We start from the raw sequence: 23689 nt of genomic DNA on the forward strand, positions 1-23689 counted from the left end.
GGTGTCCCAAATGTCTCCAGGTTTCCTTTCGAGCCTGGTTCCTCTCAAGGTTTCTTCAAATCACCTCTGGCTCTCTCATTAGGGCTCTAAAACTACACCCAGATTTATGTAAAGCTGCTCTGTGCCAACATTTATTGTTAATTTTTATTTCCATAGCACTTTTAATTCACTTCCCGAGCATACCTTGGTCAAGTGATGAAGGATTACACTATTCATCTGCTAAGACAAGTCAGATGGTTTAAAGAAAGCATTGTGAAATTCCAAATTCATTATATTTGGTTCTTTGAATTAAAAGCCACACATATACAAGTACACACTGCCTAAACATAATCAACATTGTTCCCTGTGTCAGTTTTCAGCATGTTTGATGTTAAAAATACATAGTCATCGCAATCAATTTATTTATTACTGTATTACAACTGCACACGTGGGGAATTTCATTAAAAAATAAGTTACTTTGCAGAGCATGATCAGCAGAGGTAACAGAACGGTTTTATTGTACACTGAATTAGCTTAACAGACCTGTCAAAGAATTTTAAAAAGGATAATGACTTTAAAAAATAAGTGATCTCTAGACCGTTCCATCAGCGCACACTCTAGTAACATGCATTTTAGCAGATTTCGGAAATTGCTGTTCTAGGAATTGCTTATACTATTCCTGGAGAAAAAGACAGAAAATAACTTAATGAAGAAAATGTAAAAGGTTGAGGGAAAAACAATCATGACAATATAATGAACATCATTTGGAAAACACAACAAAAAACCTCCCCCCAAAACCTAAAGATGGATCATGTACTAATGCATTTTTTACTCCAAATATAGTCAATCACCCTCACATGTTTGCGTTACACTGAAGTTTTGAATGTAATCCACATTTAATCCACAAGTAGTGTAATGACTATAAACTGTATCTATAAACATCAACAATACGTCACCATGTAGCTGAATGTCTAAGTAAAGAAACAAAAGCTGGTCACCAAAAAAAAGTGTTATATTTGATCGACTACAATCAGGGTATATGAAAAATGTGACTTTTTTTTTTTTTGCCAAACAGATTTTTTTTTTTCAAATGAAGAAAAGCTTGAGGGGGAACAGAGCTGCCGACAAGATACATTCAAGCTTCCAAACGAGTATAACACTTTAAAGCTGCTTGATTACTTTAGTGAGGTTTCCATTATAACCAAATCTGAATTACATGGTTGAGCTTTCTTAATGTATCCTATTTCCATGCTGCCACCATAAATGCATCATAATTACTGAAAGTTATTTGTAATTCACCTGGACAAAAATAGACATAAAGGGAGATATTAATCAGTTACCAGCATCACACAGGTGGAAATATTTGCATTAAGAAGACTTCACAGGTTGTATGTATCTAAAGAGAAAAACAAAACAAACGAAAAAAAACAACCAAAAAGCGCCACATAGTGGAGGGCTTCATCAATATCATAGAAAAGGTTTTAAACCAGAATCATATGCTACTGCACATTTGCTAATTTATTTTTTTTGGCATTTGCCTAACTATTAAAAGGCTGCAGACCAAATTGAATGTTGAATCTTATAAATCAACAACTCAATGCAAGTCCTAAAGTTTATTCAAATCCACTTCATTTAAAATGACCTGCTCAGCGTGACAGTCTTGTTCTTGTACTTTAATTAATCAAACCATTGCAAATCACAAAGTGATGGCAAAACTTCACACTCATCCTAAACTTGCAGAAGAACGTTGAGGACTGAAATATTGAAATCGGAGTTCAAAAGCTATTTCATAACTCATAACACCATATTTATAATCAAACTAATTTATCACTCTACAATAAGCAGTTGTACTCGTATTATCCAGTGCAAATAAAGCTGATTGCAGAAATACTACTGCAGTTTAAAATGCATCACGAGCACTAGTGTAATACATCAAGGTTACCATATCTCACTTCTGAACCTGGGTCCAAATATTACTTCGAAAAAAGTGCAGGTCTTCCCTCAGGTTTCTATTGAAAACTTAATCGTGGGGCATTATTTTAATTATAAGAAAGCCATGGTTACTAGGGAGGCAGCGATACGATACTGGAATTGGTTATAGGTTTGATAACATCCTCATTTACTCGAAAAAAAACACCCCAATACAACATCCGATATCACGTCACACCGTGTGTGATAACACTGTCACGCGAATGAACAGATGGCACAAAATGAAAGCGATGTGGACATACATCAGTGCTCTGCGAATATATCAAGAGGAGCTACTACAGCAACTTCCTACAATACAAGTATCCTAATAAAACATCTTATGGCATTTAAACAGTATTCTTAGTAAGTGCGCAGAGCAGTATCAGCAAGCATAGTCACTAAAAATGACTTTTTTTTTTTTTTAAGGTGGAGCATGTAGAGAGCACATCAGCTGAGTGAGCACTGAGCAACTTGTGCTATACTTGGGGGTTTATATTTTGCTTGTGAATCAAGGTGCAATTCACAGCAAGGTGCATTTAAATATGTTCGCTGACACTGCTCTGGTCTGCTGCTGTTGCGCGCTAGTAAAGCTACTGTTTTAACACCATAACATCTTAAACATAAAATGAGCATGAGGAGTTCATTGTGGCAGCAACCAACATAAACAGAGCTAAATAAAATGTTCCATGATGTCTCTGATTGATACCAAATAGGTTTCTCATTTCAGCATCGGTATTGCTATTGACAAATATTAAGGGGAAAAAAAAAAACGTGGTTGATCTGAAAAAAAATTAAATAAAAAATGGTAATAAATGCATCCCTAAACATGACTTAAAAAAAGCAAAAAAAAAGCTTGTATTGCACCTGATTTCATAATCTTAGCCATAAGCTAGATCAGCTAGAGATGGAATGACAGACAGGGTGACGAGTGACCACACAAGATGAGAAGAACAATGATTAGACAAAAGAAGTGAGTGTTCCACCTCAATAATCAGAATAGCCGGGGCTCAGGTGTGGGATAACCATGGCTATGTGGTCATCCTGAAGCTTGAGTCGAAACAAACGAGTGATGTGTGCCTTTGGATTCATCCCTCTGTGACTAAAATACAGTGAGAGAACCAGTGCACCAGTATGTGGTGGTTCTGTCCTAAACGCAGCCTCTGGGCTGATAGTAAGAGCACTCAGTCCAGGAGTTTGGGCTCAGAGGCTATAGTTTGACATTGCTGAGGTCTTTGGTGAGGCTCTGCATATACGCTTCATGGATTGTGCTGAGGAAGTGGGCATCGTTCTTAAAAGACACAAAAAAAACAGAAACAAATCCAAATTTAAGAAACTGTTTTAACCTAAAATTTTAAAAAGAAAGAAAGAAGAAAAAAAAAGGAAAGGTATGTACATTTATTAATGCTGCATTTGAATGTGTACCTTTATCAAATGTATAAGAACGTCTTGAAGCTGTGTCTTGCTGTACACTGTTGAGGGAAGATCTCCAGCCCCCAGAGAGGCAGGGGGTGACGGTGGAGGAGCAGGATTTCTTGGCAGCTCTGGTGCTTTTGTAGTGGACTGCTGGAACACACTGGGGGAAAGTAGCAACGACGGCTCGTCCCCTGGCACAACTAGCCCCGCCTTGGTCTGAAACGAAACATTAATTCATTAAACTCATTAAAGGACATGCACACTTTCAGTCCCAAATTCTCAGAGACCCCAATAGTGTGTGAAACTAAATGCAATCACTTGTAAGTTTTAGCTTTATTATTTTTCACGAAACAATACGATTTTATCATTACTTGGCGTTGGGAATCCTTCCAGGTGAAAAGGTGGAAAAACTCTTCAAGACTGACAAGACGATAGATCAGAAACAATAAACATCCTGTGCCGTGAGCATTACAGCAATTTTCTGAACAAAATATAACCAACATATTACATAATCATGTCAAAACATATGTAATCGCAGTGTCCAGCTCCAAGTTGTTATTTGATTTACAGAACCCTATAGGGCCTCTCTACTCAACAAAGAGTTCAGAACTACTGCTCAGTGAATCTTTCCATCCAAGTTGCAAATTTTCTCACAGAACATTTTACGAATAAAGCATCGTTTCAATTCCATGTGTTCAAGAGAACAAAAACTTTAATTTCCGAGAAACTGGCACAAAGTTGTCTATCCAAACATACCTGTCGCTCTCCGCTCTCCATATTTACTGTTCTGAGCCAATTATCCAATCACATGATTTATTGATGCAAATTCATGTGACCTTTTTGACAAGCATCATGGAATTTCTTCATTAAATGTTTCTCAGTTATAGTTTATGAACAGATCTACTTATCGAATATATTTTTTTTTATATCCACCTGAATTGGGCGCATATATTTTTTATGTGCATTGTGGAGGCTTTATTCATAGCTGGCGTTTCCATGCAGTCTTTATTTAAATTTTTTTTGAGATATCTCAAAATTCGCATAAAAATACATGGATGGAAACATAGCTTGTGTAGAAACTGTTGTGCATCAAGCCCATTTGGCACCAACAACCATGCCACACAGTCACAGAGATCAGATTCCTCCCCCATTCTGATGTTTTCTTTACCTGAAACTCTCGACCTGTATCTGTGTGATTTTAGAGGCTAGGTTACAGGTCTTCCTATTAAAATGGCCAGTAAGTGTACTGTGTGATGGGATGTCAAATAATACAAAAAAAATTACAATGTACAAATAATAATCTTCTCCTCAACCTAAATTCTTTCCTATATATCCTGTATCTCCATATTCCTCCATGTCCACCTACATTACCTTTATTTCATAACTATTATAACCCAAATATGACTTTGACTTGACAGCCAGTTCACACACATCACACAATTTCCTACACCAATTATTCAATAAAACAACCATAAATGTCAAATACATATGGATACAAATAAAGGAAAACATAATGCAAAAAAAAAAACTTATTACAATTATGAATGTATACACACAACAAGTTGACTATTTTGCATGTTTACATTCTAAACACAGTTGACGTGTATATGCACTGCTAAAGTATCTTACAGGAGCATCTCAAAAAATTTGAATAATGTGGAAAGGTTCATTGTAATTTAATTCAAAAAGTGAAACTTTAAAACAAAACAAAAAAAAGGCTTGAAATATTTCACTTTATGTGTAATGAATCTAGAATATATTAATCTTGATGACGGCTTACAGCTCATGGAAATCATAAATCCAGTATCTGAAAATATTAGAATAAAGAATTTATAATATAGAAATGTCGACATGAGAAGAGCTCTAAATCAGCTAATTAAGTCAAAACGCCTGAAAAGGTTTCTTGAGCCTTTCATCTCTCAGTCTGGTTCAGTACACACAACCACAGTCATGGGGAAGATGAAAGTAAATTTTGCATTTCATTTGGAAATCAAGGTCCCAGAGTCTGGAGGAAGAGCGGAGAGGAACAGAATCCAAGTTGCTTGAAGTCCAGTGTGAAGTTTCCACAGTCATTGATGATTTGAGGTGCCATGTCATCTGCTGGTGCAAGTCGAGAGTCAATGCAGCGTCTAACAGGAGATTTTAGAGCACTTCATGCTTCCACCTGCCCACAGTGCCAAAACTACTAGTATGAACATGGTTACTGTGCTTGATTGACCAGCCAACTCGCCTGACCTGAACCCCATATTGAATCTATGAGAGACATTGGGACGAGCTGAAGACCGCTATCGAAGCAACCTGGGCTTCCAGAACACCTCAGCAGTGCCACAGGCTGATTGCCTCCATGCCACGCTGCATTAATACAGTAATTCATGTTAAAGGAGTCCTGACCAAGTATTGAGTCCATAAATGAACATACTTTTCAGAAGATCGACATTTCTGTATTATAAATTCTTTATTCTAATATTTTGAGATACTGGATCCATGAGCTGTAAGCCATAATGATCAAGATTCAAACAAAGAAAGGCTTGAAATTTTTCACTTCCTGTGTAATGAATCTAGAATATATGAAAGTTCCACCTTTTGATTTTCCAAATAAATAGAAAATTAACTTTTGCACGATATTCTCATTTTTTGAGATGCACCTGTACAGTGTTTTAGTGCGGATACTCACTGGAATGGGTTTGACCAGATTTGTGGCTTGCGGCTGTGCAAAAGTACCAGCTTCTTTAGTCTTCATTAGATGGAAAGAAGAGAAAGACGGACAGTGTGAAAGAGAAACAAATGGAGTGAGCAAGAGACACAAAGAAAAGCAGTCAGAGATACGGCAGATATGAGTGTTAATCAATCAAAGAAATACAGGCCAATTCTATTTTGTCACTCCTTACTTGTGCAGATGCTGCGGGTTTGCTGGTGAAAACTGCTGGTGCTTTGGCTGTAGGTTCTCGGAAACTTTGTGGCGTGACTAGCGTGCTGGGCATGAAGCCTGGCACTGCTGTCGGCTTTGGGATCCCGTGGCCATCGTTTTTGAGTGGATTTATATACTTAGGCGCAGCCTGAGGCCCAGTCTGCCCACGATGCCCTCCAAGTGCTGGAACGTTCTCAGCCCCGCTTGGAGCCATTAGGGCGGGAGAGATAGAGTGCTGAGGGAGCAGGGGATTGGCTGAGAGACACTGTGTGAGAAGGGGCTCCAGGGGGACGGGAGGAGGGCCGTAGCTCATTCCACGCAAGAAATTCTCGCCAGAAATTGATTCTGCTGGAGGGGTTGGGTTTTTGGGTAAAGAGCTGCCGAACAGCTCCTCCACTGTGATCTGCTTCACCACACCGTGTGTTTGCTATGGACACAAACAAAAGATTGAATGAAAACGCTAAGGTGGTCATTTTCAAAATGACCTCATATGGACAAAGCAAATGATTAAGTTGGGAGATTAAAGTCCTTAACTCTACCCAACACATCTGTAGCACAAGCGTGATCACCACAGCCAACAATTTCAACATGTTTCTGTTAATGAGGGGAACCCCCCCCCCCCCAAAAAAAAAACAAAAAAACAAAATCTCACTTACTCAAGACTCACTTATAATTAAAGTCTAAGCACAGCTGTTAAATTGCACCAATACATTGTTCAAATACATTTCCAAACTGAGACGGTTTTCGATGAACCTGTGCCCACTGTAGCCTCCCATTTCTGTTCTTGACTCATAGGAGTGGAACGCGATGTCGCTGTTGTAGCCGATCCGACTCAAGGTTCGACATGGTGCGCATTCTGGGATGCTTTTCTGCTCACCACGGTTGTAAAGAGTGGCTATACAAGTTACAACAGCATTACTGTCAGCTGGCCATTCTCCTCTGACCTCAGTCATCAACAAGGCATTTCCGCCCACACAACTGCCGCTCACTGGATGTTTTTTGTTGTTTTTTCTGCACCATTGTGTAAACTATACAGACTGTTGTGCTTGAAAATCCCAGGAGATCAGCAGTTTCTGAAACACTCAAACCAACCTGTCTGGTACCAATAACCACGTCATAGTCAAATTCACAGAGATCACACTTTTCCTCCATTCTGATGTTTGATGTGAACATTAACTGAAGCTCTTGACCTGTATCTGCATGATTTTATGCACTTAACAGAGAAACTCTTAAGATGAGACAGAGATGTATTACCACAGTTCCTAGATCACTTTTTTCTTCACTTTCCAGCATTGGAGCAATACAGCAAAATACTATTATGATTTCCTGATGTGTTTGTGGTATCTGTGTACAACCAGGTGTGTATGTGTGTTATTTAGAACTTTGTGAACTACATTACTAACACAAATTCATCCTTCCCTAGATGTAATTATATGTGATTATACAGACTTGGAGCTTAGTGTACAAATACTGCTGACTACATTTTTTTTTTTTTATATAAAAGCACATACAAAATGTGTAAATGTTATTTGTAGAATTCAACAATTAGGCCATTATTAGTTTAAAATGAACAAATTTTGCTTCTTTTCAGTACAGGGAAACGTCAACATACTTGATACAATAGAGATACGCTGGGCAAAAATATTGTAGTCAATAAAAAATCGTTTTTATTGACTACAATATTTTTGCCCACCGTATCTCTATTGTACAGGTACAGGAGCCATGATTTGATTTTGTTCGTTCATGTATTTCCTTTTGAAACAGGACAAGGCCACGAGGATGAGGGAAGTCGTTCATGTTTGAGCCAAGATGAAGATTTTGGAGGTAGAGTGTGTACACACACTGCAACTTTGTTTATGGGGTAGGACATTGTTTATGGGGTAGGTTCTAGTGAACATTTCATTGGATGCAAATTATGCGAGTGCAGATGAGTCATGAAAACTCATAAGAAGCTCTGAAAACACATGTATTGATTTCATGGGCTCTTTAATATATTACCTTAAAAATGAAATTGTATGTAATTACTTGATTTGTTCATGATGCCAAAATTCTGTAATCATGTAATTGTTTTGCAATCAGTAAAAAAAGACATTATTTCTATTGTATTTCACTGGTTGTCTTTTTGAAAGAAAGTTAAAAATGTAAATAAAAACAATGGGATGTGTGATTGCAGCAGTACCTTCTCCTGCTGAGCAGCAATAACCGTAGGCTTCATGCTCTCTACTTTAACTGGGTCTGGAGTTGGAGTGACGTCTGTGTTAACCTGTGAATCGGTATCATTAGACTGACTCTATACAGACAGAGGCACAGAAAGAGAACACTGTGGGCATTAGCGAATCTGTCTATCCAAAGTCAACGAGAAAATTAACAAATCAGACGAGAGCGACTTGCAGCCTTACCCTGTGGTACTCCTCTTTGGCTTTGCTCAGCAGCTCCAGGATATCCATCGGTCTCGTCTCAACACAACCATTCGTTCGTCCTCGATCTGGAGAGGCCTGCTGAGCCCTCAATGTCTCCTGCTTCACTATTCTACAAATACACGCAAAAACACAAAGAGCAAAATCTGAAAGTGAAACTGCACAACACTATTGAGATAGTTTGTTTTTTAGGGTTAATTGCACATTTTGTCCATTAGATGGCAGTGGTGTACTGATGAACGCTTTCCTTCGCTAAGACATGGGCAAATTTAGGGCAATAAAAGAAAGGCCAGGTTTAAAAAACAAAACAAAACAAAAACACGAACAAAACAAACACTATTAGGACTATCTGAGAACCTGATAAGAGATTACTATCAGAGAACATGCAAACTACCACTTATACTCGGTGAGCTTTCAAAACGGCATCTCTCACAAGTTATTTGACTGCAGAATAAGCACCTCCTTATGGACCCAGATGGTACATCTGAGCTAACCTGGTCACTATGGTAACCAGCACCCATGGCAACAAGTTCAGCTTGTTGCTAGGCTCCCATGAGGGCTCCACAGTGTGCGGTCTGCAATTGCTTTTACCCAGCATTTGTCACACTGTGGTGCACCTTGCGCTTGATCAATTAAAAGTTCTATTTTTATGCACATCATGAAAAAAATCTGCAACATTTGACACTTACTGTACCATCAACTGTGCTATGCGCTGACAGTCGGCCTTGTCGTAGAACCAGATACTGTAGATTCCCACTGAGGAAAAAAACAACAACAACAAATCAGACAGCGACAGAAAGATTCAATTACAAATCTTTCCATATAGCATCTACACCTTCTCATTTGTATTACGTTACCTTAACGGCTGTGTGTGTGTGTGTGTGTGTGTGTGTGTGTGTGTGTGTGTGTGTGAGAGTGTGTGTGTGTGTGTGTGTGTGTGTGTGTGTGTGTGCATGTATTCTCAAGCTTAAGTCTTACACACTGATAACCCCTCCAAAACTAACCCCTTCCTATTTCCACTCTGATCAAGTCAGATAAGCGAGGAATTCTGTTCTGCCTTCTTTCACACCGACAGCTCCGGCATATTCTCCTTACACGTGCGGCTCAGGCAGAGCACACGATCCTACCACGCTCTATGTGGAAGCCTTGGGGACTTCTCCGCTTCGTTCTCTCAGCCCGTACTCCTCCGTCTTCATTCTCTCTCCAGAGCTTTCTACAGCTACACACGATCAAGAGAGACACCACTGAATGTTGTGCCACTCTCCAGACCTCTGCTCTGTTCAACACCTTATTTTTTTCTTCTTCTTTCTTTTCTCCAAATTAGTCTGTCATTCCTGATTTCACTCCGAGCGTGATCAGAGCGTGCAGAGTGACAGGTCATGGCAAGAGCTTAGCTGATGAAACCGGATATCACGAGGAACTTTAGAACATTTTGAAGGACATGCTGCACTGGAGGAAGAATGGAGCTCGCCAAAGGTGACAGCCACGAGAGGATGCTTCTGCTGGGTTTGGCCTCGAACCCTTCGAATCACGAACTTCAGGACCTCCGGCGGAAGGGGAAGATCGTCTTTCAGAAGACACTTGGACGCTGTTTAAATGGTACTGACAGAGGTAAGGCTTTTGTCCATCATCTCTTCCTAAAATTGATAGAACGGTCTTCAACCAATCGTCATAAACCCATACTAAACACTAGAAATGGATCATTAGTACTGTTTCTACATCCAGTAGTTAAACATTAAACAAATTCGCATCATTTAAAGTGGCAGGTTTTCGCTGTGCACGCCTGTAGAGTACGGTCTTCGCCGTGAAGTTTTAACGCTACACTTTATGTACATGTTTACATTAAAAATAAATCAATTCATTCCTATACATTTAATAACATCACTCTCATAGCTAGAACTAGTTTAAAAAGCAACAGAAAACGACAGAGTTTATAAACCACTATCCATCTTCGTAATGTTTGGAAGCTCTCAAGACTGACCTGAACATTTCATGTTATTCCTGGAAAGCAGATAGCACAGGAACTGTGACATGATCTAAAGTGTGTATATACAACCAGCAGCAGTGACCCTCATTCCTAAGGACATGCTTTCACGTTAAGCATTCGAAGATTCGAAGAATAAATTCCTTTTACTTTCAGTCACAGACATGTCTCCTTTTTGTAACACAGGCATGCAGTAACCTAGAACCTGATCTGACGTTCACAAGAAATTTCGGGGAGCTGAGAATTTAGTTTTAGATAAAATTTTAGCCAAGATGTTGTAGTACTAGTAAAAGCAGGACAGCAAATGGTCAAGGTATTGTCTTCAAATGAATTAAGCATATGCTTTAATCAAACACAACCTACACAGTTGTGCTCATAAGTTTACATAGGCTTTGCAGAATCTTCAAAAAAAGAAAAAAAAAAAAAAAGAAAAAAAAGAGGGATCGTTAAAATAGCATTTTTTAAAAATTGTGCGCTACCCTGAATAAACTTTCACAAAACATGTTTACATCTAGTCCACAAGACACAATAATAACTGAATTTATGCAAACAAACCAGTTCAGAAGTTTACATACACTTGATTCTTAATACTCTTGTGTCGTTACCTGGATGATCCACGGCTGTGTTTATGTTTTGTGATAGTTGTTCATGAGTCCCTTGTTTGTCCTGAGCAGTTAAACTGCCCACTATTCTTCAGAAAAATCCTCCAGGTCCTACACATTCTTTGCTTTCCAACATATTCCGCATATTTGACCCCTCGTACACAACTATTTCAAAAGGTACAAACATTCACTGATGCTCAAGAAGGCAACAAGATACACAGGGGGATGTAAACTTTTGAACAGGATGATTGATTTATGAGCACAACTGTATATGAGGCAGAGTACAATCCAAGTTGAGGGTAGCAATGGATACATGCTGCTGCAGATGAGATTCGAATTCACAACCTTCAGGTCTCTACACGCAAAACCCACCAAAACCATATGAACAGTTCTCTACTCTACAACCTGAGTTGACAAAATCAATGCCAAATATATTATTTTAAGCTCATGGATCGAGCTTTCAGGGAGCATACAAACAGGTTGTGACCAAATCAGGTTGTGATCAGAGCTTATGAAAAAGGGAAAAAAAAAGATTACTTGCAGATAAAACTAAATGCCTCAGTAGCATGCTGTTGATATCCAGGAGAAATTCTAAAAATTTCTGCTCATCCTACTACCTGAAATTTTAAACCATTCTTTTGGTGAAACTTCATTCAAAAATGAACAATCATGAGTAGCACAGGTCAGGATTCCTTCTTAGAAGCTGAAGCAGCATCCAAAAGGTTTATTTTTGTTCCCCCAGCCCCTGTGTAAAGACTTTATCTGTATTTGGTAGGGACATTAAAAAACTCAGCGCTGATAATAAATCTACTTTTGCGAAAGATAAAGATCACGTTTCCATTGCGCTGCATGTTCTTGTACCGTTCGCTCTCTCGCACATGGTATGACTCTTAATGATAAATTACTACCTCTTAAATATCATGTCTTCATATTACAGGAAGTTCATCATCCACCAATCATGTTCACGAGGATGTAACAAAAGTAAATGTAATTTAATATCTAGGTCTTAAAAGTCTTTGCAGTGTGGTATTGCCAAACGGAGAAGAGATCATGCTCTTACTGGTTAGACGTGAGACAGAAATCAAACTAAAGAAAAGGATTTTTTTTCTTTATTTTTAATGATATTGTAATATTAACTGACAAGATCACTGACAGTAGAACCTTGCTTCCTAAATTATAAACTGAAAGTAAATTATTCATTAAAAAGCATCATTTCAGGGTTCATTAGAATATCCTTTTGCCTTTCACATGGGTGCAGTTAACAACCTTTTGTGCATTTAGTATTTCTATGCTAATAAATGAGTAACCCTGCAACTCATTTAAGAGCAAAATGCAGCCACTAATGGAATGGAATATACACTCTTGTATAGAATGAGACTGTTGTCTCAGATGGGTAAACACATTTTTTAGAAAAATGTTTAAATGCATGCCGTCTTAGACTCAATGTTGAAATCTGACTTTCAAAATACAGTGCTGTTTATAAAAAAAAAAAGAAAAAGAAAAAAAAAGTATTTGCCCCATCCTGATTTCTTATGTTTTGTGTATATCTCATGCTAAATAGTTTTAAATCTTCAAACAAAATACAACATAAAACAAAAGCAACCTGAGTAAACACACAATAGTTTTTATTTCTTTTTTTTTTTTTTTTTACACAAAAAAAAAGTTATCCAACACCTATCACCCATGTGAAAAACTAATTGCCCCCTTAAGCTTAAAATCTGGTTGTGCCACCTTCAGCAGCAATAACTGCAACCAAACGCTTCTGCTAACTGGAGATCAGTCTTTCACAGCACTGTGGTGGAATTTTGGCCCACTCTTCTTTACAGAAGTGTTTTAGTTCAGCCACACTGAAGGGTTTTCAAGCATGAACTGCCCCTGTAAGGTCCTGTCACAGTATCCCAATTGGTTCAAGTCAAGACTTTGACTGGACCACTCCAAAACTTTCATTTTACTTTTTTTGAGCCGTTCAGAGGTGGATTTACTCCTATGCTTTGGATCATTGTCTTGCTGCATAATCCAGTTGCGCTTCAGTTTCAATGTACAGACTGAAGACTGGACATTCTCCTTTAGGATATTCTGGTAGAGAGCAGAATTCATGTTTCCTGTAAAACTGTATTTGGTGTTTACTCAGGTTGCCTTTGTTTTATCTTAGATTTTTTCATTTCTGAAAAATTTTGTACGAGATAGACACAAAAACAGAAGAAATCAAATACTTTTTCACAGCACTGTAATTCAAAATGAAGCCATGTTACAATAGATAAACAACACTGCCGTAATGGAATCACCCTGCTGTTACCGATGGCTCAATACATCGTCACTGTATCTTTTCTGGTGAAAAGAAAGCTGCTTAGTCAGGCAATTACTGTTATATGGAAATTTGGCAGCACACGCCGAAGCAGGAATTATAAGTGGGCTCTAAAACCCCATGTGTATATTTGAATAAGACTTACAGCTGGCATTCCGGTACAAGAGGAACGGATCCTGAAGCTGAAACTCCAAATCTTTATTAATCGGCTCCACCAGGTTCTCAGTGCTTAGACGGTTCATAATAGTGAAACCGTGATGTGGTGATGCTGACCTGCACAAATAACGGGATTATGCTCATAAAGAACAACATAAATAATATATTAAGAACACTATTTACACCACTTTAAAGGCAGGGATGAAAGTTCGTCAGGTTATTCTAAGGCATAAGAATAAATACAGATATTTACCTGGCGTACACAAATAAGGTGCCTTCAATATCAGTCTTTTCCTGTGAAAGAAAAAAAAAAAACGTTACTCTCTATAACTGGTACATATACACAGTTACATAAAATAGCCGAATGTATTCATAGACATTAATAAGCAACAACATCAATGATTCCCATGATGATGCTAACTATATTCTCATCCACAACAATCATGCCTTCAAACTTGGGGTCAGCCGAACCTGCGGATGATGTTTTAGAGAGAAATATTGTCTTTTGTGCCCTCTTACACTCGTGTGGTCGACTGTAAAACTCCCTAAACATGACTCAGATTAAGAATAAAAGGAGGGGGGAAAAAAGGAAAAGAAAGAAGCGGGGAAAGAAAAAAAAAGAAAAAGAACTTTGGGCCACTCCTCCATCCAAGGCGTGGAGTGATACCAAATTAAGTGCTGGAGAAGAAAGTAATTCCGGCTGCAAGATGGCTGCTACTAGAGTTTTAAGATTTAGAACAAACTTTTGTGTGTTTTTTATAGTCAACATGATGCCGTCCATTGTTAGTAGAAACTACTATAAAGTCTAGTGGAATCGTAATAATTTATTTTTTCTTTTTAAATCTCGGCGAGGTTTGATGGGAGACTGAGATGATGCGGGAATGCAGTGGACACGATGCTAAAGATGGAGCCTATAAACTTTTCTTTACTTTGTTTTTTTTGTTTGTGTGTGTGGCTCCATTAGCATCGTAGCTCCGGTACCGAACTAAAGGAGTAAACACACGGCACACAACATGTCGTGGCTGATCGACTACATTTGGGGTAAGAGGAAAACTGTGGAAATGTCATGTTTGGTGAACTGTTCTTTACTTGCTCTGAGAGCGATGGTTACAGCCAGACTGACGGATAATGAAGTGCTTCAAAACTGATTTTTCTTTCCCCTCCTCCTCCGTTATTTTGTGAGCAAGACAGCCAACACTAATAAACATTTATTTTAATTTTTTTATTCAATCTGCGTATTAAAGTGGATTTGACAGAAAGGCGTTCGCTAACACAGTGATGGATGCGATAAGTATAACGGTCTTGACAGTGTTGAGACGCTTTGTAAAGTTGAACTCAATCCGCTGTCCCGCTGTTAGTTCACACGAATTTGTCAATAAACATGGTTCAATCTCAACCGGCGCAAATTTCGAAATTTGCCCTACATAATGAGTGCGAGTCATTATTACTAAAGCCAGGGTGGGCTTCACTTATAAGCACGGACATGGGAACAAGGCATCCAGTCGTGTAGCATTTTCGCTAGCTCGTACGTGCCTAATGTTAGCTAACGCCGTTACTGTGAGGGTTACAAAATCAGTAGAAATAACTTCTTACCCATTCGTTTGCTTTTGAGTTGAATTTATACAGCGCTACCTGCCCGGTAACGTCGAGCAGCTTGTTAATATAAGGGTCATACTGCTGCAGAGCCGCTAGACTCATCAGATGTCCAGCTTTGTTGACGGACTCCATCTTGAACGCTAGCATACGGCAGTACGGGAGAAATACCGAGGACACCACCGATTTTCTCCGGGTTGTACCAATGCACGCGAGTGATGGTTCCGCATTCGTAACGTTCATCAGGTGGTCAACAGTGCAGGCATATTTCAATTAAAACGTGCAAAAAATACAATACATTTTATATATCTATATATAGAAATCTCGACAGTGTTTTCACATATCTGGATTTGAGTTGCTTTTAAATAGACATTATCTATTATCTGTTGTCGCGTTTACATAGCTTGAAAAGTATTGCGATTGTAGCACAGCAGTGTTTAAGTTTCTAGCTGACACTTGGGTTGTTGTTTTTTTTTTCCATTTGGGGAATGCCTGACTGTTTTAATACTTCATTATCTGGAGTAGTTTTTATTAGACGACCCCTTTAATGACCCCAAAGAATTTAGTCAACTTCTACAGCGTTTTTCAATCCAGTTATATCATTCATCATATGCCTTACATGTCCACTATACAAGAGTGGTGTTTATGAGATGACTCCTTTAGGAGTCTAGTGTTGTGCAGTTACAAGGATTTTTACATATGCCTCTCTACTGAGAAAAGAATGAAAAATCGGATTACTCAAACACTAAGTTATAATAGAAGTCTAAGAACAGTTGTTAGACGTGTGTAAAACATGTTTGTTTTTATTTTTTTTATTTTAGAACTGTCCTGGTGTTGTCATAATAATTTGTGAATTAAACTGTAACTACATAAGAACAGCTTTGGTAAGACCTTTTTAAACTGCCCCACATTTGACACTTTTAAGCAATTATTGATGGAATTTAACATCTGCCCTTAGATGTCCATTATAGCTGAGTTTAGAAACAGGTTTTCTGTTCACTTTTTAGTACTGGGAAACGTTTAATACTTTTAAAATACTTTTTAGTACTATCCTTGATGACTTGTCCTCATGACTCGGAGTTACATAACACCTATGTTATGAAAGTGGACACTTGCAGTACAAAGGGAAGAGGGTACAATGATGAGATTTATTCATATTGCCTGTTTAGGTAGTATGCTTACTAACTGGTTTGCTAATCTAGGTAGGTGAGTAAGCTATTAGTTTAGACTAGCGGAATGAAGTAATAAACTTAGTCAGATATCAAGTACAGATGGAGGAGTTAATTAATTCATCTTCAGTAAGTGTTTTATCCTTGTCAGGGTGACAGTGGATCCAGAGACTATACCAGGAACACAAGGAGCGAGGCAGGAATTCACCCATGGTTACATAAAAAAAACAATCTTAAAGCAGAAATAGCTTTTTATGGTTATAAGCTGCTGTACAATCTACTTTCTGCTGGGTAAAATAGGACTTATGTTCTGGTTAAGTTTGGCTTCCTGGTGTTGACTTGACCCCTCAGGCCTCCAAAGGTCATACAAAAATAAATAAATAAATAAATAAATAAAAACCCTCCCTTGATGTAATAAACCCTTTAACCTGGTACAAGGGATTTTCCAAATGGGAAATAGCTTTGCAGAGCAGAACTGTTCAGGATTAATGTAAACAAAAGCAATTAAAAAAAAACATTTGTTTTATTCTCAAATTGGGGTTTTAAGTAGGCAGCTACTCCATATATGTATACGTGACATCTGAGGTAAACTCTTTGGGTTACTGTTTTGTGCTAGCTTTTTTTTTTATTTATCACTTTAGCTAGTTACCATGATAGTTCAAAGAAATAGTCTACACCCTAAAAACCACAAAGAAAATTGTTTTGAAATGAAGTGTGTAATGATACATTGTGACTTGAAACATCGCGATGCAAAAATGTTTAATCCACATCATGGAAATTAGCATTGTATTAATTATGCATGTAATGCAGTTGCACTGTTTACACAATCTGCACAACCCATATAGCTAAAATATAAAGAGAACACACTGGTCAGATGATCACGATCTTTCATGGAGAGACCCTTGCACGAGACATTTATACGACCACATTCTAACAGTTAAAAATAGCTCTTCATTAGCTATCAAACAATACCAGTAGCCAAGGAAAACGGCCATTTTAGCCGACTTTGGAGCTCTATTTCTGCTGTGGAGCTCATTATGTTTCAGCCAGTCATTTTCAAAGTCCCATGGACAGACACTGGTTATTCAGTCAATTTTTGGGGAGAATTTTATTTATTTATTTATTTATTTTAAATATGGTGAACCTTTAGTAAATGAAAAAAATATTAATCCTCTGTTTATAGCCGTTTTTTATTTATTTAGTTTTATACAGAGGAAAATGTGTATTGTTTTGTATTACTTGTGATTCAGAAATAAGTCTTTCCAGTCGTAATTTTTCTTCATTCAATTTGTGTTGAAAATATTCTGAGAATTGAATCAAATATTGAAGACAATATTGTAAATTGAATTGAATCGTGATCGGAGTGTAACCTTACACCTCTACTTTAAATACATTCTTATTGCCAAGTGTAAGTACGCTTGCTCTGAGAATCAGTCAAACCCTCCTCTTTTTGTGCTGCAAGTGACCACTCGCATAACATAATTGAGCTGCATATCAAACTGCAGAGGGAGTGCTGAAAGCAGTACTTAATTTTGGGCACATAATTGAAAACAGCTATAATGATAATAAATAACACATTAAAAACTTGGAGTGAAAGAAGAATTGTGATTTTTATTTGTCTTAAGACTGTCATGAAGTGGCCTATACTCTATGGCATTAGAATTAGGCTAAGACAAGAACTCACCACAAGATGTCAGTGTAAAACAAATGAAATATGGAGAATAGTCTGATTGCACTAGGCTATAACTTAACCCTAACATCTCCAATGACTTCTCTTTCCTTTTAAAGTAAGTTTGTGAAACAAAATATGAAAGTAAAATATCAAATACATTTAAATATATTTAGAAGATTGAAAACTACATGGTAAATTTATATGCTTATGTTGTGTAACTATGTTATTAATGAACTACAGTTCCAGCAGGATATCTTTTGTTGGTTTGTAGAGAGTATGGTTGAGGGTCAATACCTGTAAAAATGACATGACAAATTGTCCGACCCAGAGGCAAAAGAGCTCCTGATGAAAAGCACACAACCCTCACCCCTCAAAATAAGAGGAGGCAGTAATATGGGGAGTATTTTCTTAAATGTAATTCTTCTTATTTTTAATTAGTCAAATTTCTGAATTTTTAACCCACTGTCTCTTTAATGACCCTACTTACCCTCCTACTTGGACGCCTGTGTCTACTTACAGTTCAAGACCCTCCCATTTGGAGATCCGCGGTCTGCAGAGATACATCGGCTACTTGGCAGGGAAATCATGAAACAGATTTTTTTGTATGTTAGGCCTCTGAATATATTGCAGGGTTTCCACACAGTCCTAAATTATTAATGTGTATAAGCCTGGCGTATAGCCTATTAATGATCATTTTATAATATGAGATCAACCATAATTAAACAATAATTGTGATGAACAGTGTATCAGTGAGATTATTTAGAAAGGGGAAGCCTCTTTTTTGGTCAGTGAGGGCTGAAATAGGTCACTGCCAACCCGGATTAATATTGGCGGATTATCACTGGGTTGACTGTTAGCCTGCCTGTTAGAGCAGGTGAATCATGCATGTAGACTAAAATTTCCACATGGGCTATTCCTCCTGCTTACTTTACAGAATGTGGCAAACTAATGTCATCCTTTGGTTACGTATGAGCACCAGGTGAATGGCGTTTATATCTTGGAGACCAGGGCGCAGAGGTAAGACTGTTTGGCTTGGAATTTATGTTCACTTGTTTAACATTAAGGCCTGTCTGGCTACTTTGTTTTTCCTGACCAAAGTTTGGTCAGTTAGGCATATTCTTCTAAATTTAAGTGTAAATCTTTTAAGCTATCCTCTCCAGAGAATACTGAAATAATAATAATAATAATAATAATAATAATAATAACAACAAGAAATACATGATTTGCTCAAAAAACATGTAATAAACATTGAATCGTAGAGCATTATCCTATTTTAAATTATTTCAAAGATTTTTAAAATGCCTGCTTATGTATAAAGTAAAATGGGACTTCTTCCATGCAGTGATTAACACACTACATATCACCTTTGTTGCATATTTATAAAATATTATTTATTTATAATTCAAATCCACAAGATGAAATGTATCTTAGGTGTGCCCTTTTTATATTTAATGTTAGTTTAAACTCAGTAATACACTAGGAATTTAATAAGTTATGATTAAACTGCCATTTTTATTGTAGTGTGTAAAATATTAAATTTGGCAGCCTAAATTTGGTAAGAATGTAATTATAAACCCTCCCTTTTGTTGGGAACCATATCAAACTGTTTAGCACTGAATGTAGTCTTAATTCATTCATGGACAGAAATCAGAGTTCTGAGTCACTGTATCTTAGAGGTTAGCAGACCTACTTCAAATAGGTCTAACGTAAACTCGGGCAACTTCATTTTATAGTGGTAGGTGCTGTTTCGTGCAAATACTGTAATATAGACTAACTAAAACCTACCTGTTGCTTATTTTCATAAACTTACTAAAAGCCGGGCATTCACTCAAGGCTGTTTTAACACAACAGACTACAAGCGTTAGAACTGAACTGAATCGAATTTTAATTTGTATCATCCTTGTAACAATAGACACTGTCATAAAGCAGTTTTGCAGAAATCCCAGTGTAGATGTAGATTTACAGGGTGTCCAAAAAGTCTCCATACGTGGCAGAAATGAACACCTTTTGGCAAAATGTAACTTTATTTACAAAACATCCACTCCATGATTGCCATTTCTTTGAAAACACACACACGGAGCCATGTCTTCCAGTTTGGCACCAGTGTCATGTGTAATGTGCTTGCCATGTTTCATGTCAAAAGGCTATATGAAGAAAAAAAAAACAAGCAAACAACCTAATATATAATATAAACTAAGTATGAAAAATGTTACAAGACCCCTGCTGAAAAAAACTATAGAAACCTTCATAAAATTTGTAATGGTTTGAATGGTTATAATGGGAATTTTAATGGAAACTGTAATGGTCCCTGAGGGTCTCTACTGATAATTGGTTGCCTTCTATTGGTGGCATGTTATGTCTAGTGGATACCATTAAGGACTAATAATTGTAATAGTTTTAATGCTTAGTTGATGGTTTGTAATGGTATTTGTAGTGGGTGGAAACCATTAGAATTTCTGTTATAGTTTCTATTGTTTTCTTTTTTCTTTTCCAGCAGGGACATTTTTGCTAAAAGAAAGAAAAAAAAAAGGATTGATTTCCCTGTAGATCCCTAATGAACAAGCCAGATGTGACGGTGGCAAGGAAAAACTCCCTGAGAGGACATGAGGCAGAAAGCTTAACAGACTCTAAACGAAACCCATCCTCTTTTGTGTGCCACCCAGCACACAGAATACACCTGAATACTATCAAGTCGTATAAAGAGTAGGCTACTAAGTGTGTTGGAAGCGGGGTTCATTGTTCATGAGCATCATGAACATCATTATACGAGCATCATTATGATCACAGCAGTAGTTTTTAGGTACAGTATCTAGGCGAAGAAGACTTTTGGGAAGTGTAATCTTTAGTTGATCCATGTAGAAAAAAGCCCTGTTGAGAAATGCGAAACAAATAATAGTCATCGGTGTCGTAAAACATCGCTTTAATGGGACTTTAAAAGGGACACTGGTGAAGTGGGAGAGGAAACCGCGGCGCTGTGGGCTACTCCACACATCCATCAAGAAACTGTTGCTCCTCACTAAACACTCCGCTGGAGATGGTGTAGCTGTACAGTCCATAGACTAGTTTAAAGTCCACAGCAAAGGTTTTTCAACCCAGTTTCTGACTCACGGGAACCGGATATATACAGTAAGCTCGTTTGGATCAGAGTAAAGCCGCGGTGTAAGGAGGACAGCACCCGGATGTTGCCGCAAGCGCTCCATGGCGCTCGGGGAACTAGTGCACGCGAGGAGGCACTTTCTAACGCGTGGATTAACGGCGTGAATAGCGATTTAACGCGTGTCTACTGGTTCCTGCGGTGAAACCGGTTCATTAAACGGACTTTCAATGCGGAAAAAGGCATGGACGAGCCAGAGGAACCGACTGAAGGTAAAAAAAAGGAGAGAGGATAGAGAGAGAGAGAGAGAGAAACCCGGCGCGCGGCTCTTGGGCAGTTAAACACTCAGTGCTTGTCAGTGATGCTCACGCGCTCGCTCTAGAAATACGGCTTTTCCTTCATTATTTTCAATATATACATAATTATTAAAATATGTTAAATGTCAAGTATTACGCGAATCCCAGAGGCAGTCTGTTTTCACCGTTTATGGTGCGAAACAAGGTGTTTTCATGGTAGCAGACCAACGAAATTAAAGCGCCTCGAAACCCAGAGTAGGATTAGGTGTGTGTCGATACACCATTGTACGATTTTATCAGTGATAACATGAAATACAACAACTGACAGGTGGGGGCATTGGTGTCTCTGAGGAAGATTTGGGGAAGATACTAATAATACCAGGCCTATAGGCTCCCTACTGGAGAAAAAAAAAAAAACCCAATAGAAACCCTCATAGAATTTGTAATGGTTATAATGGGAATTGTATTGGTTTTAATGGAAACTGTAATGATCCCTATACTGGTAATTTGTTGCCTACTATTGGTAGCATATTATGTCTAGTGGATACGATTTAAGGGCCAGTAATGGTTTTAATGGTTAGCTGATGGTTTGTAGTGGAAAGCATTAGGATTTCTGTGATGGTTTCTGTTTTTGTTGTTGTTTTCAGTAGTGCTATCTGTGCTACATTCATATACTGTGTTTTTACTGGACAGATTTAATATAGGTGGGTAATTTGTCTAAAAAAAAAAAATATAATAATCTTATCGCCCAAATCTTATCTTTTGGTGTGGATGATAAATATCACCATGTAATTGTGCCAGTAAAATATTAGTGTTACATTTCAAAATATGAATATGATGAGTTTGATGATACTTTTATTCAGTGTCTTTACAAAAATCTATCTTTTCAACAGAACATTCTGTACAAAAATATGATTAAAAAAAAAAAAAAAGTCCAATCTACTTGTCACTAGAAGTATCAAGGGCTTATTGGTATACTGACGATACCATTGCATTTTGTGCTGTAATTCATTACAATATCAACACTGTGACTGTATAATCATCCAGTCCTAATGTTGAATACAAAAGACTATTGCAGAATGGAAAGAGATAGTGTGTATGTAAGTAAGGCAAGTAAAATTGTATGGAGAACTTTAAAATTACCCACTTAGCAGTGCTTATTTCTGTCGTTTCTACTCTTTCTAAAGGGTTATGACCTTCCTTTTTCTGTTCCACTCTGTTGCTGTCCCTTGGACAAACTAAAAAAAAAAAACGCATCATGGTTAGGTTATGTTTAGATTCTGGACTACTATTGTAAATCAGGACAGCTGAATGAGTAGTGTAATTTTTAAAAACCTTTTGACTTTTCATCACTCACTGACTTTTATCAAGCATGTTGGAATTGGGAGTTTACCTTCAAATAGCTCATGAGAGAAGCTGATGTTCCCTTCAATTTCAATTCAATTCCCTTCATTTTCCTACTACTACACATTTTAATGTGCTAGATGAATGAGACTTCATAAACCTCTTAATTATGTTCTCATGGTTTGATGCTTCTGAAATCTGTCCATCCATCCACCCATCTTCTATACCGCTTAATCCTTTTCAGGGTCACGGGGCCTATCACAGGGAGCATCGGGCACAAGGCGGGGTACACCCTGGACAGGGTGCCAATCCATCGCAGGGCACAATCACATACACTTTCACACACCCATTCATACACTACGGACACTTTGGACATGCCAATCTTGCTGTACAATCTTGCTGTACACTTTATTTATCTAATGTACCTTGCATGTCTTTGGACTGGGGGACTGGGGGAGGAAACCGGAGTACCCGGAGGACACCCCCCGCAGCACAGGGAGAACATGCAAACTCCTCACACACAGGGTGGGAATGGTGGGAATCGAACCTCCGACACTGGAGGTGTGAGGCAAATGTGCTGACCACTAAGCCACCATGCGCTGAAGTCTGTCATGAAGATGCCAGATGTCACGCACGGCAGTTATGCTTCCGGTTTAACAAGCGTTTCAGAGGCAATAACGTCACTCCGCCCTTGTTTTATGTTCTGGCTGCATTGTTTTTCAGACACTCACTTAAGTGAAGTATAAAAAGCATAACCTAATTTTAGTCAAAGTCAAAATCTACAAAGGT

General features: G+C 37.9%; 2 protein-coding genes across 15 annotated transcripts in view; one reads left to right on the plus strand and one right to left on the minus strand.

The window, feature by feature from the left end:
• Positions 1-470: 470 nt before the first annotated feature.
• dcp1a (decapping mRNA 1A) lies at positions 471-15503 on the minus strand. Its single transcript, XM_017467794.3, has 10 exons — positions 15326-15503; positions 13986-14026; positions 13722-13849; positions 9375-9441; positions 8668-8797; positions 8448-8531; positions 6249-6695; positions 6035-6094; positions 3370-3576; positions 471-3235 (listed from the first exon to the last, which is right to left on the minus strand). The coding sequence occupies exons 1-10, from the start codon at positions 15473-15475 to the stop codon at positions 3155-3157; spliced, it is 1395 nt and encodes a 464-aa protein (XP_017323283.3). The 5' UTR covers positions 15476-15503; the 3' UTR covers positions 471-3154.
• Positions 14068-23689, plus strand: part of cacna1db (calcium channel, voltage-dependent, L type, alpha 1D subunit, b) — a 147902-nt gene continuing 138280 nt past the window's right edge. For 7 of the 14 annotated variants that reach the window (XM_053680184.1, XM_053680185.1, XM_053680181.1 and 4 more), the window contains exon 1: positions 15442-19183. In XM_053680184.1, the coding sequence (XP_053536159.1) occupies positions 19150-19183 (34 nt within the window). In that variant the 5' untranslated portion in view covers positions 15442-19149. Of the gene's footprint in view, positions 14774-15440; positions 19184-19399; positions 21533-23689 lie in introns of those variants that run through there. The other 7 variants (XM_053680193.1, XM_053680194.1, XM_053680191.1 and 4 more) reach the window with 3 other exon arrangements.

Source organism: Ictalurus punctatus, chromosome 5 (genome assembly GCF_001660625.3).
Source record: "Ictalurus punctatus breed USDA103 chromosome 5, Coco_2.0, whole genome shotgun sequence".
NCBI classification, from domain to species: domain Eukaryota; kingdom Metazoa; phylum Chordata; class Actinopteri; order Siluriformes; family Ictaluridae; genus Ictalurus; species Ictalurus punctatus.